Source organism: Benincasa hispida, chromosome 6, assembly GCF_027475165.1.
Source record: "Benincasa hispida cultivar pf3 chromosome 6, pf3_genome.v1.1, whole genome shotgun sequence".
NCBI lineage: Eukaryota > Viridiplantae > Streptophyta > Magnoliopsida > Cucurbitales > Cucurbitaceae > Benincasa > Benincasa hispida.
Window position 1 is genome coordinate 52,454,268 of NC_143483.1, and position 22,463 is coordinate 52,476,730.

The following is a 22,463-nucleotide window of genomic DNA, read 5'->3' on the forward strand; positions in this document are numbered from 1 at the left end:
TACTAACTAATACAGGTATTCAATTACGCTTCCTTTAACCTGTTTCTTTGAGTGGCAGAGCAACAACAGAAAAGTCTTTTGAGAACTGACCGCTACCTGAAAGGAAAACATTTGAAAACATGAGCTAGAAGCCCAGTGAGTGACTTAATAAAACATAAATCTCATGCTTAAACTAAAAGCTCGAAAACATAATACTGGAACTAAAATATACCAAGCAAATGTGTACATAAAACCTTTAAAACCATTGTATCTGAAACCTGAATTTTAGTTGAGAATGAAAATTCATCGCTCTAATTCCCAGTGCCAAGCCATGGCCAGATGAGACCTCTACTTCGATCTTTTCATACTGAACTATGGCTAGGAGAGATCCCTACGTCGATTTCTTTAAATATACCGATGGGCATCTCAAGAAACTTCCTTTAAACATTAACATTGATAACTACTCTTAAACACCATTAAACCTCATTATTCCCTAGTTGAGAACGAGCATACATCGCTTTAGCTCCCAACGTCTGTTATCGGCTACGAGACTCATGCATCAGCCTTTCTTTGCTAGTTTATGGCCTAGGAGACCCATACTTCGGCCTCTCCTTCAGAACTAACTATGTGCACGTGGAGGTTTCTATCTACCGTCAACACCTTAGGTACATTTATTCAAATACCTTTCTTACCTTCAGTATTCCTTTTCATTGTGTTTAGGAATACCAACGCTTGTACTTTGGCAATCCTAGGTATTTAAATATAGTACATCAAGCTTCACTCAACCTTAGGTTTAACCTTAACGCATACTTCATACTTTGTAAAATAAGTTGACTTAAATCGTGTTGAACTAGCTTGTAAAAACCATTAGCATGCATTAGACATGGAAGACATACTTGGAAAACTCATACATTAGTAACATCATGCGTTGATCATGCTTTCAATCATAGAAATAAGTTGCTTGGAATCACATAAAATTTAGCATGAGAATAACCTTGCTCAATCCTTTGACGTCGTATTACTTACGTGCACGTGCTCATAACTGAGTACCGTCATACCTTAGGTACTTATCTAGGATAATTTCTCATTGTCCTTCAGTATCCTTAGGATATCTTCTCATTGTCCTTCAGTATCCGTCATATAACTAGTTATAAGCATTTAGCTGAAAACTAAGGCTTAGTGCTCAAATCATCATACTAGTTCATCCATCATACTAGTTCTTCATAAAAAAAATGGAGTTACTAAAGCATGCTGAAAGTATTTGGACAAGATAACATATTTAAATCATGTTAATTTCCATGGAAAATATGCTTTACTTAGCATGAGAAATAGCTTCAAATATATGTTGTTTGGCACTTCATTTAAATACTTAGCATGAGAAATAACTTCAAAGAAATCATAGTTTTTAAATCATTAAAACATTAAATCATCACATAATCACTCACAGCTCGTCGGGGCTCTTAACGGTTTATACGCCTCTCCTAGCTCTTCTTGGCCTGAAAATAGCTCAAATAGTTCATTTACAAATAGAACTTTCTTCAACAAAACCACATTGCTAGCGAGACAACCATTATGAGTGAATTCATCCTCATGAGCGAGATCAAGCATTTATTTAACAAACTTTAACCTAGCGATACTCATGATACCAACAAGATTCAGCCTAAATTTCTAGCGAGATTTCCTTCTTGAGCGAGATCCTCATCACAAAATCAGCGAGATTATCATCTTGAGCGAGATCCTCATCCTCCTCATCTCGCTCTCGCTCTTCACGGTGAGCTGTTTGTTTGTTCTTCCTAAGCACTTGTCTGCTTCTGCACAGATTCTCTGTTTCAATTTCAAAAATTCATAAATCAAATTCGTGAATTCTTTTCAAGAAACTTCCTTCTATAAACTTGTTTAAACTTGAGTTAACTTTCTTACCTCAAAATTTCAGCTGAAAATTCCTTATGGTTTGGCCTAAAGCTTCCAATATTCACCTCGAGCCATGATTAATCTGAGATTCTGCCTCTTCTGCAAATTCCTCACTTTTTGTTATTCTTCTCCTACAATCTTTCTTTGGCAAGACAACCTCAAAAACTAGATTCTTTCAGCTTTCAAATGGCACCGATTCCACTAATTTTGCTCATGTAGATTGCCAAAACCAAGCTTTCGAAGTTCCTCTTTCTTTTAATCTTCCTGCCACCTCCCGAGTTCAAGGATTAATCACCACGTCACCCCATATTTTGTGCCTCCAGCCCAAACCAATAAGTGAGCTTCCCTATTTAATATGTTTTTCTTTTTCTTTTTCCATAACTCCTATAAATAACATGAATTTTCAGTTATTAAATATTTAATATATCATTCCTTTGGCTAAACATACTTGTCTAGGAAATTTAGAATTCGGGGTTTACAAAGGAGGAGTCAAGAAGACACATCAACTGAAGGTTGCCATGTCATTGTGGAGAGTCATGAAGAATTATTCCCTTTAGTGCTCCAAATTTCTGTTAGGATTGATGATAGCAAACAAATATTCTTTCTTCATGTATTGGACCATGTGTCCTCGTTTCATTAATTGTTTAGTATATAATTTTTTAATTCTTTGAATCCCTAAAATAGGGAACAGTGTATAAATTGGGCATGTTGCGCATTTTCATTGAAATACAGAATACGAAGAGGCAAAGTTATAATCACTCTGTCTATCGCTTAGTAAATTTGACTTCATCGTGTACAATGATCAGCTAAATGATTGAATACATCATTCATCGTTTAGTGCCTAGAGTCCATCGTATACAACAAAAGGGTAGACGACAACCTCGATCATGTAGCATCAGCGTCCTATCGTTTAGTACGGCAAAGGTAAACGATACTACTATCGCTTAGTCTCTATGGCACTATCGCTTAGTATGACAAGGTAGACGATAAGGTAAGCAATATCACTATCGTTTAGTCTCCGAGGCTCCATCGCTTAGTAAGACAGGGTAGACGATAAGGTAAGCGATATCACTATTGCTTAGTCTCCGAGGCTCCATCGCTTAGTAAGACAGGGTAGACGATAAGGTAAGCGATATCACTATTGCTTAGTCTTCGAGCTCCATCGCTTAGTACGACAAGGTAGACGATAAGGTAAGCGATACCACTATCGCTTAGTCTCCAAGACTCCATCGCTTAGTACGACAAGATAAACGATAAGGTTGTCTTACATCGTTTAACCGCGCGACTCGATCATGCACAACGAAGAGGTAAATGATACTGTTTCCATCTCTTTATATTTTCTAACTATTACCTGTAAGATTGGCAATGAGATCGGGGGCGAGGAGGAATTTTCCATCCTCGTCTCCGATGGAAGAATTTCCCGTCATTTCCACCCCCGCCATTTGAAGGCGAGGATAGGGCCGGAGATTCCCTGTCAGGGAATGGGTCCCACCGTTTCCCTTTGTTGGGACCTTTTTTATTTTTATTTTTTCAAAAATTTTCTTTGTTTTGGGTTTGGACACTTTAGTTGGTTTTAGATTAGGTTAAAGGTAAAAAATTAAAATATCTAATACATTTGTATATATAATATATAATGTATTTAAAAATTTAATCAGGGCGAGGCAGGGATACCCTCCCCATCCCCACTCTATTTCTTGTTCAGGGACTCTAAAGAGGTCTCCGATTTGACCTCATCCCTGATTAAATCGGGGATTCTCTATCCTGATTGGGGCGGGGCTTGCGGGAATCCGACCCTGTGGAAAATTTTACCAACCTTAGTTAGTTGCCATCATTAATTCGTTCCACCATTTAAATAAAAACAATTTTATGATGGTTTCACATGTAGCTAACAATCAATATTTCTCTTTCGACTAATATAAAACCTTGATAATAATATTATATCTTAACACAAAACTAAGTAACGAGATAAGTTTAATAAAATATAAAACATGTTCACTCTTCTACTTACAATAATTCACAAGGAGGAAGTCCCTCTTCCAACATTTCTTTTTGTGGCGTCAACATAAAGTAACTTCTCTCGACGCTATTTATTAGTGTTGAAAGATGATGTTCCTATCGACAAAAATTTCGACACCAGGAAAAAAAACATAATTTCTTGTATTGATCCGACGTAGTGACATGCAAATAAAATACACAATATATATAACAGTTCTAAGGCCACATTTACCAATTCGTAGTGAGAATTGGTGTAATCGTAATAGATTTTTATTGATAGGTCAATGGTGATAGATTACGATCGCAAATGAAATTGGATTGCTTATGATCATGTTTATTAATAATCATAAATTTGTTACATTTACTATTACCATTACCGTTTACCGATAACAGAACTCATACTTTTCATATTGTAATAGTAACAATAGTGATAACAATAACAATATCACCTAGTGGATTCTATGTAATTTTGAAACATAATTGGATTGATCAGCCACCGTGAATTTTGTTATTCGATTACAGACTTAAAAGTGGGCCTCACATTTCATTATAATCATAGAACAAAGATAAACAATAGTAAATGTAATCAAATAGGACTCACTTTTTAGATTACTATATATTTAAGGTAGGATAAATGTGACCTAAGTTCTAATCTAACTTGTTTATTTATTTTTTTGGACAAATATTAAGAACTAATATATAATTTAAAAACCCGATTAGTAAACAAATGACCGAGTGTTGGAGATTAACAAACAAATCCAAAAAGCTCTAAAAAGGGGACTCTCCACTCCAATAGGCCTTGTCGTTCTATAATCATTTTCCAAAACGACGTCACTCGTGACATCACTTCAATTCCAACAAACTGACCCACGTGGCACCATCTACGCCGTCCAAATTATTTCTGATGTTATCATGCTATTCGCGTGAGCCAACACAAACACACATTCCATCTTTTTGAAAAGGATCTCACTTTTCTTTTTAGGAAAAAAGGATCACACTTTTGTTCCAAAAAAAAAAAAAAAAAAAAAAGAATTGATTAAAATTTGAAAACTAGCATATTCTATTCATGTCAATGAGTGGAGAGCTAAATTTCTAAATTTGAACTAGCTTTTCATATTTTGCTAATTCAAAATCCGACTTTATTTTAACGCATAAAATTACCTATATACCCTCATAGTTTGGATCTAATTTCTATTTCGATCCATTATTTTAAAACTACCCTTCACTTTTTAGTCGGCCCTGGTAAGTTTTGACCAATTTAAAGATAGTTTTTATGATATTATTATAGATAAAAAGTTTAGTCTCACATGGAATTGCATTTATAAAGGTAAAAGAAAGACAATATTGACAATTACAAGAGTTTTAATTGCTTAAATGCTTTGAAAAAAATTATTGATTAATCAATCAAGAATTCATTTTTAATTTACTATAATGTCTAATTTTTCTAAGAACATAACTTCCAACCATTGTTTTACAAATTTCAAACTAAAATCTAAATTATAAGTCTAGTCTTTGAACTTCAAAATTGCATATAACAAACTTATGAAGTTAAAAAGTTATATGTTTCCTAGTGTTTGAAATGTTTATGATGTCCTTTAATTTTGTATCCAATTGATACTTAATGTATTCAACATGTTTTTCAATCCATTGCTTTAATAGGGAAAAAAAAGAAATTGTGTCTTAGATAAATACTAACTCCGTAATTTTGTGTTTGATACATTCATGATTTATTTTAAAATTCATAAAAATATCAATACCATATGACACATAATTAAAAATTAAAAATTTGTTAGATTTTTTTTTCAAACTCTAAATATTATTAGATACATAATTATTTAGATACATAATTAAAAGTTCAACTACCTATGAGACATAAATTACAAATTCATAAATCTAATAGATAGAATTAATTAATTTTAGAACATTAAACACGACTGTGAGAGTTTCAAAACTAGGAATAAACTTACAATTTAACCTAAAAAGAATTAGGAAAAAAAAAACTCCCAAAATAATCCCACTTTCCTCTCCATATATCGTAGAGTCATTTCTCAACATTTATATACCCAAAACCGTCATTTCAACTCAAATTCCAACCCCCATATTTCCAAAAAGAAAAAAAAAGAGGTCTATTTCGCAGAACATAATAATTAATATAATATCCAATTCCAATCCCCAAATCTCAAATTCGTCGGTTCTACAAACAAAATTTCTCGATCTCAGCGATTTCAGAAGCAAAATCAGAACAATTAGGGCAAAATTTCATTCGAATTCGAAGAAAAAAAATAAAAAAAAAAACAGAGTAATAGCAGAGTAATGGAATCGGGGCAGAACGATGAGTACAGAGCGATCCTAATCAATTTCGAGCAGACGGAGCTACGGCTAGGCTTGCCCGGTGGCGATGGCGGCGAAGTCAACGGCGGGAAGAGTAGTTCGGCGGGGAAGAGAGGGTTTATGGAAACTGTGGATTTGAAGCTTAATTTATCTTGTACAATGGCGTCGGTAAAGGAGGAGCCGACGAATTTGGAAGAGATTAAGAATTCTTCGCAACGCTCTAACGATTTTGCTAAACCTCCTTCCAAGTAATTTTTTCTCCCCTCTCTCTCAATAATGCTCATGCCTATTTTTTTTTTTTTTTTAAAAAAATATATTTGAATTTTCTTGTTTATTTATTTTTTTAAAAAAACCTATATTACCTGTCAATTTTGAATTTTCGTATATAAGTTATTACCTGTTTCATGTCTCGATTTTTAGATTTTTAAACCATTTTAAAACGATATCATGAATGTAAAAAAGTAATTTTGAAATAGGTTGTGAAATTTACAGTTTTTTTTTCTCATATTTGAGTCAAAATTTATTAAACTTCATTATTGGGCATGGAAAAATAGGTGATTAATTACTATAATTATATTAAGCATAAACTTTGTTTTCTAAAAGAAATTGAAAAGAAAACTATATTTTTTCTCTTTTCAAAAGAAAAAGAGGCATCAATTTTTTAGATTTTCAAAAATAAGAAAAATAAGAAAAACCATTTACATAAAATAAAAAAAATTTAATCTTCCTTAATAGACGTCGATAGAAGTGGATAGACGCTGATAGATATATATTTTTTAACTTTTTAAATTATTTTTTATATTTAAAAATATTTTTGTTGCTATTTCTTTAAATAGTGTGATTTTTTTATTGGTAAAAATTTCCCTATCATTTATGTATTTTCATTGCTATCAAAAAAAGAAAAAAATGTAAATATAAGCATAATTCGACTAGCATCAACTTTTCTATCAATCTTGATGGATGGGGTTTGATCCCCACCTATGAGTATTTGAAACCGATGGGGTTTGATCCCCACCCATGAGCATTTGAAACCGTTTAGCAATTTGTATTTCAATTTATTTTTTCTGTTTTTTTCTACGTTTTTTTAAATAAATATTTAAAAAATTTAAGATCAAAATGGAGCAATGAAGTTGGTATTTTAAGTCAATTCTATTTTTTTTTATATCAATTTTGAAAATATTGGAGTTCAAAATATATTTTGTTTATAATCAAATTAATTTGGTTAACTATTAGGTCTAAAATAAAATAACTGTTTAAGTCAAAAGAATTAAAAAGGAATATAGATGAAAGTTTTCTCTTGGAGGGAAAAATATAATGGGTTAACTACAAAATATTTTAAATTTTATACCTGTGATGACATATTCCTACTAAATTTAAATTTAGTATAGTGATGTATATTTTCTAATGTGTAAATTTAATCCTTTTAACTTTTGATAAATCTTAAAAATAATATTTTTAATGTTAGTTTATTTATTTAAAATTTCGGTTAACATTTTCTTTATAAAATTTGGAGACATATTCATACACTATCATTTCTGGCATGAAGATTATTATGATCACTCAATGGATGAATTTTGATCAAATTTAATTTTGAAATGCTAAATTTAAGATTTATTAAAAGGGAAGATATTAAATTTTCACATTTGTACTAAAGTATTAATATAATTAAATTTATCGTAATAATACGTTAAACTATAATATCATAGGAATTAAAATAGAACGATACTCAAATTATAAATATCAAAATGATATTTTAACCTGTATAATATGAATCACGATTATATATGAAACCGTTTGAAGATTTAGTCACAAATTTTCTCGCAAAACTAAAAAGTGTCTCTCGTGATATTAGATATATATATATATATTATCATACAATAGGTTATTTATTATTTTTTTTCTTTTTTGTGGGAACAATCTATAGTGTTATCTTAAAATTTAAGAGTTCGTTTAGTAACCATTTCGTTTTAAGTTTTCGATTTTGAAAGTTAAGTATGTTTCTTCCACATTTGTCATAATGATTTGCATCTTTATTAGTACAATTATTAAAGTCTTAGCTAAAATTTAAAAACAAATACAAGTTTTTAAATATATTTTTCTTTAGTTTTTTAAATTATTGGTAAAAAAGAAGATAACTAAGAAAGAAATTTAGAGGGGTAAGTAATGTTTGTAAATTTAATTTTAAAAAACAAAAACAAAAAACGAATGCTTGTCCAACGGGGCTTAAACATTTTTTTATATTTTAAAATTAATGGGAGATTTTTTTTTTCTAATACACATATCTATATCAATTATTTCAAAAACTATTTTTTTTTCTGCTGGCTTGACATAGCTAAAATAATCCATACAAGACTATGGATTTTGAATATTCTTTCTTTATTACATTTTTAGTACAATAATTAGAAGGAAGGAGAATTGGTTAGCATACTAATCACTTTAAATAAGGTATCTATTCTTTACTCGGAATCTACTTATTTGTTAGTATTGTGTAAAAAAAAAAAAAAAAAAAAAAAAAAAAAAGACAATATAAATATAAGACAAAAATGGGCATTTTTAAATATAAAAAAATATTTAAAAATATTTAAACTTTATAGCAAAAAGTTTCAAAAGTACAAAGTGTAAATAATTTTAAAAAATTTCTATTTATAAGAATTTTTCAAAAAAAAAGAAAAAACAATTTCATGCTTTTTATATATATATATATATATATATATAAAAGTTGGAATATAAAAGTAAAGATATACGAAAGAGAATTATTATTGAAGATGATTAAAAAGGATTTCTTGGGATTGTCAAAAAAAAAAAGAAAAGAAAAGAAAAGAAAAGAAAAAAAGTTATGTTAAGGTGATGTTAGAAGAAAGGGTGAGAAGATTGAATGGTTTGGTTGGTTGGTTGTCGGGAAAATGAAGAAAAATAACAAAACATATGGAATCTTACTTTTTTCCCACCAACCAAATATTTCTAAACTATAACAAAAAGATGCATACTCCAAATTTAGAAATAGTTTTACAATGTTGACTTTTTTTTTTTTTTTTTTTTTAAATAACAAAAATGAATATAAACTGAAAAATTGTAATTGTTGATTGCTTGATTATTTTTTCTTAAAATAATATATTTATTTGAAGACAAAGAAAAGATTATTTTGAATCAGATTTTCTTTCCTAAAGTTCAATTTGATAAGTATTTGATTTTTTATTTTTGAAAATTAAGTTTATAAACACTATTTTCATCTGTCTTTTTATTCACTTTTCTGTAATATTTTCAAAATAAAAATTAAGCCAAATTTTGAAAACTATTTTTTTAAATTTTGTTTTGTTTTTGTTTTTAAATTTTTTAAAAAAGAATTTGACTAATAATTTAATTGTTTCTTCAAAATATATGAGAACAATAGTATGAAATTTAAGAGGAAATAAGCATAAATTTTTAAAATAGAAAACTAAAAACAAAATTATTATCAAATGAGGCCTAAACTTATAGGTTCTGTTTAATAACTATTTGATTTTTAGTTTTTATTAAATATTAAGCTTATAAATACCAATATTTTTTTTGTTTACTTTTTTTTAAAAAAATAAATGTTCTCAAAATCTATACTATGTTTCGAAAGCTAAAAATGTATTTCTTTAAAAACCTCATTTTTTTTAAATAAGGTTAAATAATTCACATCTTTCTTTACAAAGGTTAAAAATCACAGTATAAACGATTGCGAAAAAACAAACACAAATTTTAAAATTTAAATATTAATAAAAACCAAAAAATTATTAAATGTGACTCAATATTATCTTTTGATTTTTTAATTTCTGAATACTTTTATTTGAATTTAATTCTTTTAATAAATTTGAATCGGACCTAAAAACTGAACACAATAAAGTTCTATACATGCCTATCACATTCATCAATGAGCCGGTTCAATTTATCCCAAATTTAAAAAGTGAAGGTCCAAGTTTATTCCAGACCTAAGCCTAAGGGTTCAAGATATTATTTGGGCTTGAACCGGATCGATCCAATATTCATTAGTTAAGCCTACGACCCAAACCTTGGGCTTGACTCATTGAATTATAATTTAGGTTGAGTTTGAGTTGAATTTGGACTAACCAATTAGATTAACCAATTGAATATTAATTATTTAATAATTTTAAATTTTATTTGTATATTTTAAATTTTCTCAATGAACTATTACTAAAATTTATTAAAGTTTGATTTTTATTGAATTCATTTTATATTTTTATTACATTTTCTTAATAAAATCATTGATATTATAAATGCTCAATATTTGATTCTCTTAAAATTTAAATTAGTTTTTAACACTTAATTTTGTCTATGTTAACTAATAATTATTTACATCTAAATATATTTAAAAAATAATATTAAAAAGTTGACTTTTTTTTTAATATGTAAAGTATAATATAGGAAGAATATATATATATATATATATATATATATATATGTCGGTTGATCCAATGATAAGTAATCTATTAAGTCGAACTTAGATCGAGTTTAAGTTGAACTTGTGTCAATTTTTGAGCTTCGTTGATGAAGCTAACTGACACGAATTCTTAGTTAATGACTAATAAAATAAAATTTTAAAATTTGAAGTAAAAAATAACCTAACAAAGAATAAATTTTTTGCATTCATGGCGCATTTTTTTTTTTTTTTTTTGGTGAATTTTTTGTTCTTGATCCCTCTCCTTACATTATGCTCATTGCCTACCAAACCATTAGTTTTAGAAGACTTTGTCGACCTCAAGACCAACTTATTGAGACTAATCTTACTTTTTAAAAGATTAAGGTATTCATTTAGAAACTGGAAGGAAGACCTTGAAATAATCATGGTTAAAAAATCATTTTGGTCTCCGTATTTTCAAGAGTCAGTTACAAATATAGCAATCAGACACAAGTATTAGTAAAAATAATACAATATATATATATATATATATATATATATATATTTACAGATGTATCAAGATTTAGATACAACTCTCGGAGTCTATCAATGATAGACTATATTGTTAATAAGGGACTATCAACGATATATTCTATTATTGATAAGAGTCTTTTACCGATAGATAGATTCTATCATCAATAAATTTTGCTATATTTGCAATTCTTAAAAAATGTGACTACATATTTAATTATTAGCCCTAAAAAAACTACCCGTTGCAATTATCCTATCCAGTTTTGGTCTTCATACCTTCAGTAAATTTTAGGTTAAATTATTAAAAATGCCACTGAACTTTACACTTTGTGTAAAAAATGCCCTTTAAGTTTTAAAAACTAAAAAAAAGTTAAAAAATATCATTCTTGTTATATGGATAGAAACTGTTAATATCGTCTTACCTCTCTATTTTCCATCTTTTTCTCCCTTTCCTTTTTCAATACAATCTTATTCTCCTTTTTGTTAACTGTTTGACACTTGTTTATTTAAAATAAATAAATAAATAAAATGGTACACTTCAATTAAGGTATGTGAATTATAATAACAAGAAAGATAATAAATAAAGCACCAAATGATTTTATGACTTGCATATTCTAACAAAATTGTATGATAGTAGTTGTGTGTTAATAGCCAAATACATTTTTTATTTGACTATTTATCGTTTTGGTATATTTTAAGAGGAGATTTTGATTTTAGAGTTTTGTGAAATCTTGTGGGATTTTATGCTTTAACTTAAAATTTTGGTTGTTGAGAAAATTGGTGTAAACTAAGAATTGGACAATTAAGAGAAATATGAGAGTATGTATATGAAAAAAATGAGGATATTTATATAATTTGTTTTAAAATTGGTTCTTTTCAAATTTAGGAGAACTTCAAACAAATTGATCACCATATTAATGGTAAGAGCATATTTTAAAAATTTTTAAAGTTATTTTTCTTACGAGTCACGGTTTATGTTGAAGTATTAATGGTTGGAGTATTTTTGAACTTTTTTTAAGTTAAAGGTATTTTTGAATTTTTTCGAAAGTTCATAGATATTTTTGAAAGAAAACTTTAACCGTTTCCATCCAAAACTAACGGTAAGAGTATTTTGAACTCATTTGGATGTTTATGAGTATTTTTGAAACTTTTAAAACTTTAGGGATATTTTTTACCCAAAATATAAAGCTTGGGAATGTTTTTATTAATTTAGTCTAAATTTTAAAATAGGTCACTATTAAAATTGTGAATATATAATATAACATAATTATATTTGATTTTATTGCATTAAATTTATTATTATTATTATTTAACCAATATAGATAAAAAGTAACTTTTTAAGATAAATCGAAAGCAATGATTTTCTTTTTTATTTTAAGTATATAATTAAGTAAAGAAAAAAAAAAGGTTGGTTAATGTTAATTTGATTTGGTTATTTGGAATGCAATATTAACAGAGCACAAGTAGTGGGTTGGCCACCAGTTAGATCATCAAGGAAGAATTTGGGAGCAGCGAGGAACGGCGGCGATGACGGTGGCGCGTCGTTCGTAAAAGTCAGTATGGACGGTGCGCCTTATTTACGTAAGGTGGACTTGAAGCTATACGGCAGCTACAAAGACCTCTCTCATGCCCTTGCAAATATGTTTAGCTCCTTCACTATTGGTAATTTTCTATTTTTTCTTTTCGTAAATTTTATGAATGCTCTCTCACCTTATTTTAATTTTGGTAGAACTAAAAAGGAACTCGTGAACTTTTTGCCCTTTATTTCAAAAAAAAAAAAAAAAAAAATTGAAATGATGTACCAGTGACCTAAAATAAAATTTGGATAGAAAGCTCGCAAATAAAATGTTTTAATACATTTCTACTTCAAGAGTAGTTTTAAAATATGTATGAAAGATCTGTTATATGATATAATTAAATTTGCATTTATTCACAAGATAAGTTTTTTGGTCTATCAGTGATTTAAGATGGTATAAGTGTAGGTTGGTTCAAAAGGTCCTATATTCAAACTCCTGCAACATTGTTAGGTCCTTTTCATATTTTAGACCCAGAACTGTGTGTTAGCGATTAAGTAGTTGATGAATTTGCTATTTTTTTTTATTTTTTATATTTAGAATTTTCTACATTATACTATACCGCTAATAGTTTGGGTCTAAATTATTGTATTTACAATTATATTCCATTTGTTTAAATCTTTACTACATAAGAGGCCCTAATAGAAGGCCCATATTCTACTAATGTCCAAAAGATACCATTTTTTCTCATACATGGTTTAGTGTTTATGTACTTTTAGAAATTTGATATTATTTTTGTAAATATGAATTGAATTAGTAAATAAATTATAATGGTGTTACTTTCAAAAGTTTCTAAGGTTGGTTCATTATTTCATTCACACTTAGAAGTCATGTTTTTTTAGAGTACAACACTAATTAAAGTCCATTTTCGACAACTTAAGTATAACTAATAGTTCAATTGATTAAGATACATACCATCAACTAAGAGTTAGATGTTCGATCCTCTAAACACCAAAATTTTGTTGAACCGGAAGATAAAGAGACTCAAAATATATTTTAACCCAAAAGGTAATTTGGGGGGATTTTAGATGAAAACTTTAGTTATGTTTTGAATGGCAATTGACAGGAAAGTGTGAATCAGAAGGAAAATTGGTAGACCTTCTGAATGGCTCAGAATATGTACCCACTTATGAAGACAAAGATGGAGATTGGATGCTTGTTGGTGATGTCCCATGGGAGTGAGTTTATTCTTTCTCATTTTAATAAATTTTGCATTTATTATCAAAATTTTAACTTCATAAAGTTTGAATCATTATAGTATATGAGTTTAATTCTGATAAACTAAAATGTCAAATATAGGCTTCATTTCAAAATTTCGACCCATACAAGTATAAGAAAGTTTAAAATGTATGAAATATCGAAGTCTTACTTTTTCAAAATTTTTGATGGAAATATCAATAAAATGTTGATAATTTCGATGGATATTTCTAAAAGAATTATAAAAATATTTTATGATTTTTAAATAATTTAACATATGTATATCTATTATTTATATTATATTAATATTATTGTCATTTTATTGCTTTTTAATTTTTTTTTTTTTTGAATTACAATGGAAATATCGTTTCACCTCTCATGTTGATATCGAATAACTCATAGAAATTTAAAAATATCGACATATCGGTGGAAATTTAATATTATGAATATAACTCAGGAGCCACATATATGTATTTATTTATTTTATCAGTGGAAATGTTGAAAGCTCACAAATTATATTATCACGTTAATTTGACCTAGGATGTTTGTTGATTCATGCAAACGTTTGAGGATCATGAAAGAGTCTGAAGCCATTGGATTAGGTATGTCACACTTTCATTACTTCCACCTCCAATTTTTTTACTTTGTTATCTATTTTTTACAAATGGTTTAAAAAACAAGTCAAAATTTGAGAATTAAAAAAAAAGTAACTTTCAAAAAGTTGTTTTTGTGTGTTTGAAATTTTGCTAAGAATTTAACCATCGTATTTAAGAAAGATACAAATCGTCATAAGAAATGTAGATAAAATAGACTTAATTTTCAAAAATAAAAACAAAAAGATTAAATGATTATCAAATAGGTTTTAGTGTTTTTAAAAATTATATTTATTTATTAATAAAAGGTCAAAAAGAGGATCTTTTGAAAAATAAATAAGTTTTAACTTTTAAAATACAATAATGGACTTCAATGATTTCATGATCTTATAATTAATATTATCACATTAAAGAAAAGAAAAGATGCATGGAAGGGAAATAAAGATCAATATAAAATTAATTATACACATACTTGTTGGGGTATCTTCTTGATTTTTTATGATTTAATTAATTATGGACAGCACCAAGAGCAATGGAGAAACAAAAGAACAGAAGCTGAGCTGTTTTTGCCTTTATAAAAAATTGTTTGTTATGTACCATTTTTCAATTTTTTTTTCTTCTAATTAATATATATATATATAAGAACAATTGATGTTGAATTTGTAAGGATGTATAAATTCAACATTAGCATAGAGTGGTTTTATGTACAATTTCTATTTAAACTTTAACCTTTCACATTATATATTGCATCCTCCTTTTTGTTTTTGTTTTTTCTTCTGCCCCTTTGTTTAGTTTTATGATTTCTTTTAACTTTGTTGTATGTATTCTTATTTAGATAAATAATTACGTATGAGTCAAAATCTATTCGTATATATATATATAAAAGCAAAAGTTAGATAATACAGATGAGAAGAAATTGATCTAAATAAATTCCTTCAACTTTTCAACTAACATAAAATTGTACTGTGTCAATCTCAAAATCAAATATTTGATTTCTTTTTCTTATCTTGTAAAAGAAAAAAAAATCCATCAACTTTCTGAAAGAATAATTAAATTCCTTCAACTTTTCTCTGCCCAAAAACCACTTATGAAAGCTTCACATGATATATATAATGAATAGCATGACAATTATATTAATAGTTGTGGTTGGAATAACTTTAGGAAAAAACTACATTTAAATAAACTTGAATTTTCTATAAGCACCTTCCAAAAATTAAAATTTTAAATTAGTGATTTTAGATGATAATAAATAAGAAGTACTTAAAAATGGATTAATTTTTTTTTTTTTTAAAGAAATAGAGATGAATTATTAAAAAATGATTTAAAGTGATTGACTTTCAAAATATGAAGTAAGAAATATATATATATATATATAGTAAAAATGTTTAAACTATTAGAAGGATTAAGTTTAGATAGGTTAGCATGATAACAACTACTTTGTTTGTTTGTTTTCTTTTTCTTGAAATCTATAGTGATTAGAATAGCTCTAATAGTCTCAACATTATTATTATATGGCTACCACATCACAACTTTAGTTACTTTTCATAAAACAATACATATAGACGAAATAAGTACTTCTGTTGAACCTTTAACTTTAAAAGATGAAATAAATGCTAATTAACGTTGATTCTTAGGTTGATACCATTATGCTTATAATTATACAATTTAGCCTAGATAAAAACTAAAGTACAAAATCTATTACCGATCATATTACCTTAAAATAACCAATTTATGAATTTTTTTATATGGTAATTTTTTTTTTTATAATTATTAGTTTGTTGTATCATATCATATCGTTTATCACATATTATATTATATATATTTTAATTAACAAAAATAATTGAGTTTATCACATATTATATTATGATATCATATCATATCATATCATGTCAGTTAAGATCTTATGCCAAGTAAAGGTTCGCATAAAAATATCCAAAATATCCCGTCAATCTCCACTTTTTTAACCCTTTTACTTGACATTTTTTTGTCCAAAATCATATTACTCGACTTTTTTCCACAGAAACGTCAAGTAATTAAAAACTACAAGTGTCAAGTTATGTAGATTTTGTAGTAGTGACAACATGAAATACAATAGTTGTTAATGGTTTATTTTTAAAATGTATATCTACGTTTTAAAATTTTAAATTCAAAATTTGAATAAACTACATATAAAAGTATTGTTTTTAAGAGTTTATATGGTTTGCATCACAAAATCACAAAATGGTTATGAAAATCCAAAGAAACATCTAACAAAATCAGAATTGCATAAAACAAACCAAATTTTTTCTTAAAAAATATATAAAAAGATGAATTAAAATAAGGTGCAATTACAAAATATAGCAATCAAACTCAAAGTACTAGCAAATGTAACATAATGAGAAATTTATGTTACATACTTTGAGTATTAGCAAACTCAAAGTATTAAAATAAGGTGTTGATATGAATATATCAAGAATATGGCCTATCATTGGTAGAAGTCTATCAATGATAGATTTTGCTATATTTAGAATTATTTAAAAATATTGCTATACAGTCAATTATTAACCTTAAAATTGACAAAAATAGGGTTGAAGGGAAAGTAATGATAAAAATAAGGTAGTGAAATCGTGGACCTAATCCACGAGTACACAAAATCGTGGACGGGGTCCACACATAGCTAAATGAACGTGGACCATGTCCACAACTAATAACAAAACGTGTACTCGATCTATGACATAGCTACTGATCTACTTGATTCCTGCTGACCCTACCACCTGCCTACCATTTAGAAACTCATAGACATGGTCCACAATTACCTTACTCGTGGACCGAGTCCACGACTTCGTGGTCCCCAAAACCCCCATTTCCCCTCTCAGCTATCACTCTACCTTTGCCTTCTTCCCTTAATATTTTATGTCTTCCACTCCTCTCCCGCCCACGATTGTCCTCCACCGTCAGCTATCTACTCCCCTGTCACTACTGTTGATCTGTCGACCATATGAGATATTCTTTTTTTTTTTTTTTTTTTCAATATTGTGGCTAATACCCATTGATTTAGTTTTTTTTTTTTTTTAAAAAAAAATGTGTGAATGAATAGATTTGTAGATCTAGAGTTTTTGTTTGGGTTGGTTTGTTTTGATTAAAATTTGGACAAATATTGGTTTTTGGATCGTTGAGTTTGGAGTCGAAATTCAGATTGTTATTTGGAGTTTGTTGTTTTAATTTGGATTGAGCTGTAATTTTGTTTTTGTTTTTGTTTTTCGGGTGTAAATTTAGATTAATCTTGGCTATTAAGTAAATTAGTAGTTTGGATTAATGTTGGATTTGGACTGATCTTGGGATGTTAGTTTGGACTTAAAATTTGGAGTAATATTTTCTTAATTTTAACAAAAGTAAACGAATGAGTTAAATATGATATTGCATCCCAAAGATTTAGTCATTTTTGAACCTGAAAATGATGAAGACAATGATATTGGGGTAGAAATTGATGAATTATTTGGAGAAAAGTCAAATGTAGAAAATGAAAATGAGTTGGTGCCTTCAGAGATATTCACACAAATAGATTGAGAAATTAATAATTCAATTTATAAGAAGGATCAACAGAGGAGGAAAGGGAAAGACGTGTAGTCAACTTTAGTCTAATACAAAAAGAAATGTTATTTGATACCCAATAAGGTCTACAAATGGTCATAAAAAAATATATTGTGTGACAGAACACTATCAAACTTTCGTGGTAGAATTGAACTAAGATATTTGGTATGGGAAATGCAAACAGCGGAAAGGAAGATGCGATTGTAGGTTCTGTACTTGTCGATGTAAAACTCATGGAATGTCTGAAATTACTAAACTTGAAACAGAACACTAATGTTTGTACAAAATTGATATAGGATCATTCCCAATTTGATTCAAACTTTATGAGTACTGAAATCCTAAATATAGTTAGAGCTGATCTTGGTGTTCTTGTGGCCTTACCCCAAGAATTTATTAAAAAAAGAAGAATATAAAGGAACCGTGAGATCCGATGTGGAAGCGGGGATCGTTCTCAATTTTCAATTTCACTGAATCATGAAAATACAGAACCATAAGTATGCATTATATAAAATTACATCATGCTTTTGAATTAAAATTAAGAAGAAGAATTTAGGGATCAACCACACTTACTCTTGAAGCCAATAATTCTTCATGATCTCATCTCCACTAACGATCATGAACGAAAAACCACAATGACCACCACCACAAAATTTTCCTCTATATTCTCTTTAGGATGATAATATGAGCAAGAGTTGTGGGCTTTGCTATGAATTTTAGGATGAGGGATAGAATTTGTAGAGGAAATTTTTCAGAGAAGATTTTCTGTAAAACTTACATAACATTTTGTTCTTTCTTGGGAAGAAGAAGAAAACGTGAAAAAGAAAATCGACCCTTCCACGTCTGATAAGAGAAAATTAAGGGGAGAGAGTTATTAATTTTAAAATTAAAATTAAAATTAAAATTAATTTGATTAACAAATATAAATCAAATACAATAAAACTTATAGTTTTATTTCTCTCATATTGTATGGTATTTAATATGAGTTGCATATACTAAATTTAATTATGTGAATCTCATTCATATAATTAATATTTGAATCATATTCAAATATTTAATTCCTCCTAAATAAACTTTATTTTATACTGTATCAAATACATTATATTAATTATACCATATATAATTAAGTTAAATTAATTATATCACATATAATTAATTCCCTTAATTAATTTGAACAATTCAAATTAATCCAAAATTAATTCTCAATAATCCAGGTTGAGCTACAGAAGGGACCTTATGAACCTGTAGATTAAAATTCCAATAATACTTAAATAATTAATTAAACCCCTCTAATTAAATTACTCAACATCCATTAATTGTCAGTCACTCAATTAAAGTCTGACAGCTGCACTCTTCACACTATAGATATATTTCTGTGTTTATTGGATATAACCAATCAAAAGTGCTATGACCTAGGCCCAAAATGACCGTTTTGCTCCTGTAGTTACATTTAAGTCTTTAACTACCACTGATCCCTTTAATGAACAATAAGTTATAGTCTAACTATGACCAAACCCCTCTTGGGCCAAGAGAGGGTGTGGTGTCACATTTTTCAAGCCTTAGAATAAGCTCTTAAGGAAAAAATTTATATACTTACTCCGACATTAGGGAAGGAGTGAATCCCGTCTTGTGTAGCTGTGTTCCTAACTCCCCAATCAGACAGATCCCAAAATGGTAGGCTTATTGAATTGATAATCTGGCCACTCTCACCCATACAAATCATAGGACCACTTTCATAGGCAGGAGTTCACAACTCACTAAGGATTCGGGTCATGTTACCTATGGTCATTTTGGTGAAATGTAAGTCTCCATAATTAACGACGTTATATAATGAGACTATTCATTTCGTGGTCCGGTCTTATATAAACCCCTTTGTATAAAATACCTTTGCTCACATGTCTCTACATGAATGATCAAGATCAGATTATTTGTAGTACTTTACAACAATTCTAACATCTACAAAGTGAGCTGTATTCATAGTGTTACCAGGATAATGTATATAGCTTTATCCATTTACTACAGATCATTTAGGTTATCACTTAAACATGATCCACATGTATGTCTTTACATACATGTTTAAGCTACAGAAGAAAACCTTAGATGTTAATTTATTAGCCATGGATAATGCTACTAAATGAATAAAATATTTCATATTTTATTAAATAAATAAATCATTTGTACATTACAATTACAAACTACAGGACCCACGAGATTTAATATACATACATCCATTCATCCAAACCATATATTATAATCCTTATAATATAAATGATGCATGACTATGTTATTAATGCATGAAAACATATATTATAACACTTATATTATATGATGCATAAGCATACTATAAAATAAATCATGCAACTATATTATAACATTTATAATATTAATGATGCATGATCAATGCATAACTTATGGTGCGATTTTACTATATAACATACATTATGACATATAAATATATAAATTAAACCATACATAAAATGCATAATTTAAAGAAAAATTATTGGGTCGGGATTAGATTCTTAAGTAATTAATTAAATAAATGTAACATTTATATTAATTTAGTTAATGAAAAAACTAACTATTACATAAAAAAGGAGCCAAATCGGTTCAAAACAGGTGAACTAGCCTTGAACCGCACGAACCAGATCGCCCAACACTCGAACCGCCCATGAATTAATCGATAAACCGCACCTTCTTTTTGTCCCTGAGCGTTCCAAATAACGCTGTGACCTAGCGTTGCAACGTTACAGAAAAAACCTTCCGTCTTCCTCTTTGCAGCATTGCAACGTTAGGGCACAACATTGCAATGCTGTTGTACAATTGTCTATTGTATAGACGCGAATTGCTCTGGTTTTGATCCGAATTGGGCCTCGCTTTCACCAAAATGTCACCCGAACTATTCAAAAAAAAAAAGAAAAAGTATAGACTCGATTGCTTAATTATGCCCAAAAAACAAAGGACCATTCAAACAAATTTGAAATAAAGCAATAAAACTAAATTCCAATAATGAAAACATCCATAATTGCAAATCATTTACATTCCACATATATTCATCAACCATAAATGTAGTAAATGTACAGAACCCACCATTAACTCTGTATTTTAATTCGAAAATGAAAAATTGGGAACCAAAATCCTGCTCTGGTACCAATTGAAGGAACTGTGAGGTTCGATACGAAAGCGGGGATCGTTCCCAATTTTCAATTTCAAAGAATTATGGAAATATAGAACCTTAAGTATGTTTTTTAATAAAATTACAGCATGCTTTTGAATTAAAATTAAGAAGAAGAATTTAGGGATCAACCACACTTACCCTTGAAGCCAATAATTCTTCACGATCTCCTTTCCACTAATGATCACGAACGAGAAATCACAATGGCCACCATCACAAGATTTTTCTCTGTATTCTCTTCAAGATGAGAATATGAGCAAGAGTTGTGGGTTTTGCTATGAATTTTGGGATGAGAGAGAGAATTTTTAGAGAGGAAAATTTTCAGGGAAGATTTTCGATAAAACTTACACTACAACAAAATCTACATTATTTGACACTTGTAGTTTTTAATTACTTGACGTTTATGTGGAAAAAACTAACTATTACAGACACGTTTTTTCCAAAGAAACGTCAAGTAATATGATTTTGGACAAAAAATGTCAAGTAAAAGGATTAAAAAAGCGGAGTTTGATGGAATATTTTGGATATTTTCACGCGAACCTTTACTTCACACGATTTTTGTGTCAAGTAATATAAGGTCTTACTTGACACGTTTCACGTGTCAAGTATAAGAAGCTCTTACTTGACATTTTTTTTTTGTGTCAAGTAAAAGGGTTAAAAAGGCGGAGACTGGCAGAATATTTCGGATATTTTCACCTGAACCTTTACTTGACATGATTTTCGTGTCAAGTAATGTAAGGTCTTACTTGACACGTTTCACGTGTCAAGTATAAAAAGTTCTTACTTGATATTTTTTTCGTGTCAAGTAGAAGGGTTAAAAAAGTGGAGATTGACAGAATATTTCGGATATTTGATAGGCCTTCAATTTGGTCATTTTATTACTCATCGATCGTGTAGCAGAGCTAAGCGATCGTGTAGTCGAGCTCAGCGATTGTGTAGCATTTGGTAGGCGATCCTATAGCATTGGGTAGACGATCGTATAGCATTTTGTTATTCAGCGATCGTGTAGTTGAGCTTAACGATCGTGTAGCATTTAGTAGGCGATCGTATAGCATTGGGTAGGTGATTGTATAGCATTTGGTTACTCAGCGATCGTGGCAGAGCTAAGCGATCGTGTAGAGACTTTTTTTTTTACTCAGCGATCGTGTAGAGACTTTAATTTTCATTTTCCTCTCAAATTTGGTTTCACTCCTACAAAAATTATCAAATAAAATAACATTTCCCTCTCCCAT

General features: G+C 28.7%; 1 protein-coding gene across 1 annotated transcript; it reads left to right on the plus strand.

Moving 5' to 3' along the window:
- Window positions 1-5,838: 5,838 nt before the first annotated feature.
- LOC120080346 (auxin-responsive protein IAA16-like) lies at window positions 5,839-15,257 on the plus strand. The gene is made up of 5 exons (XM_039034989.2): window positions 5,839-6,464; window positions 12,585-12,790; window positions 13,769-13,880; window positions 14,440-14,501; window positions 15,014-15,257. The coding sequence occupies exons 1-5, from the start codon at window positions 6,199-6,201 to the stop codon at window positions 15,049-15,051; spliced, it is 684 nt and encodes a 227-aa protein (XP_038890917.1). The 5' UTR covers window positions 5,839-6,198; the 3' UTR covers window positions 15,052-15,257.
- Window positions 15,258-22,463: the final 7,206 nt, after the last annotated feature.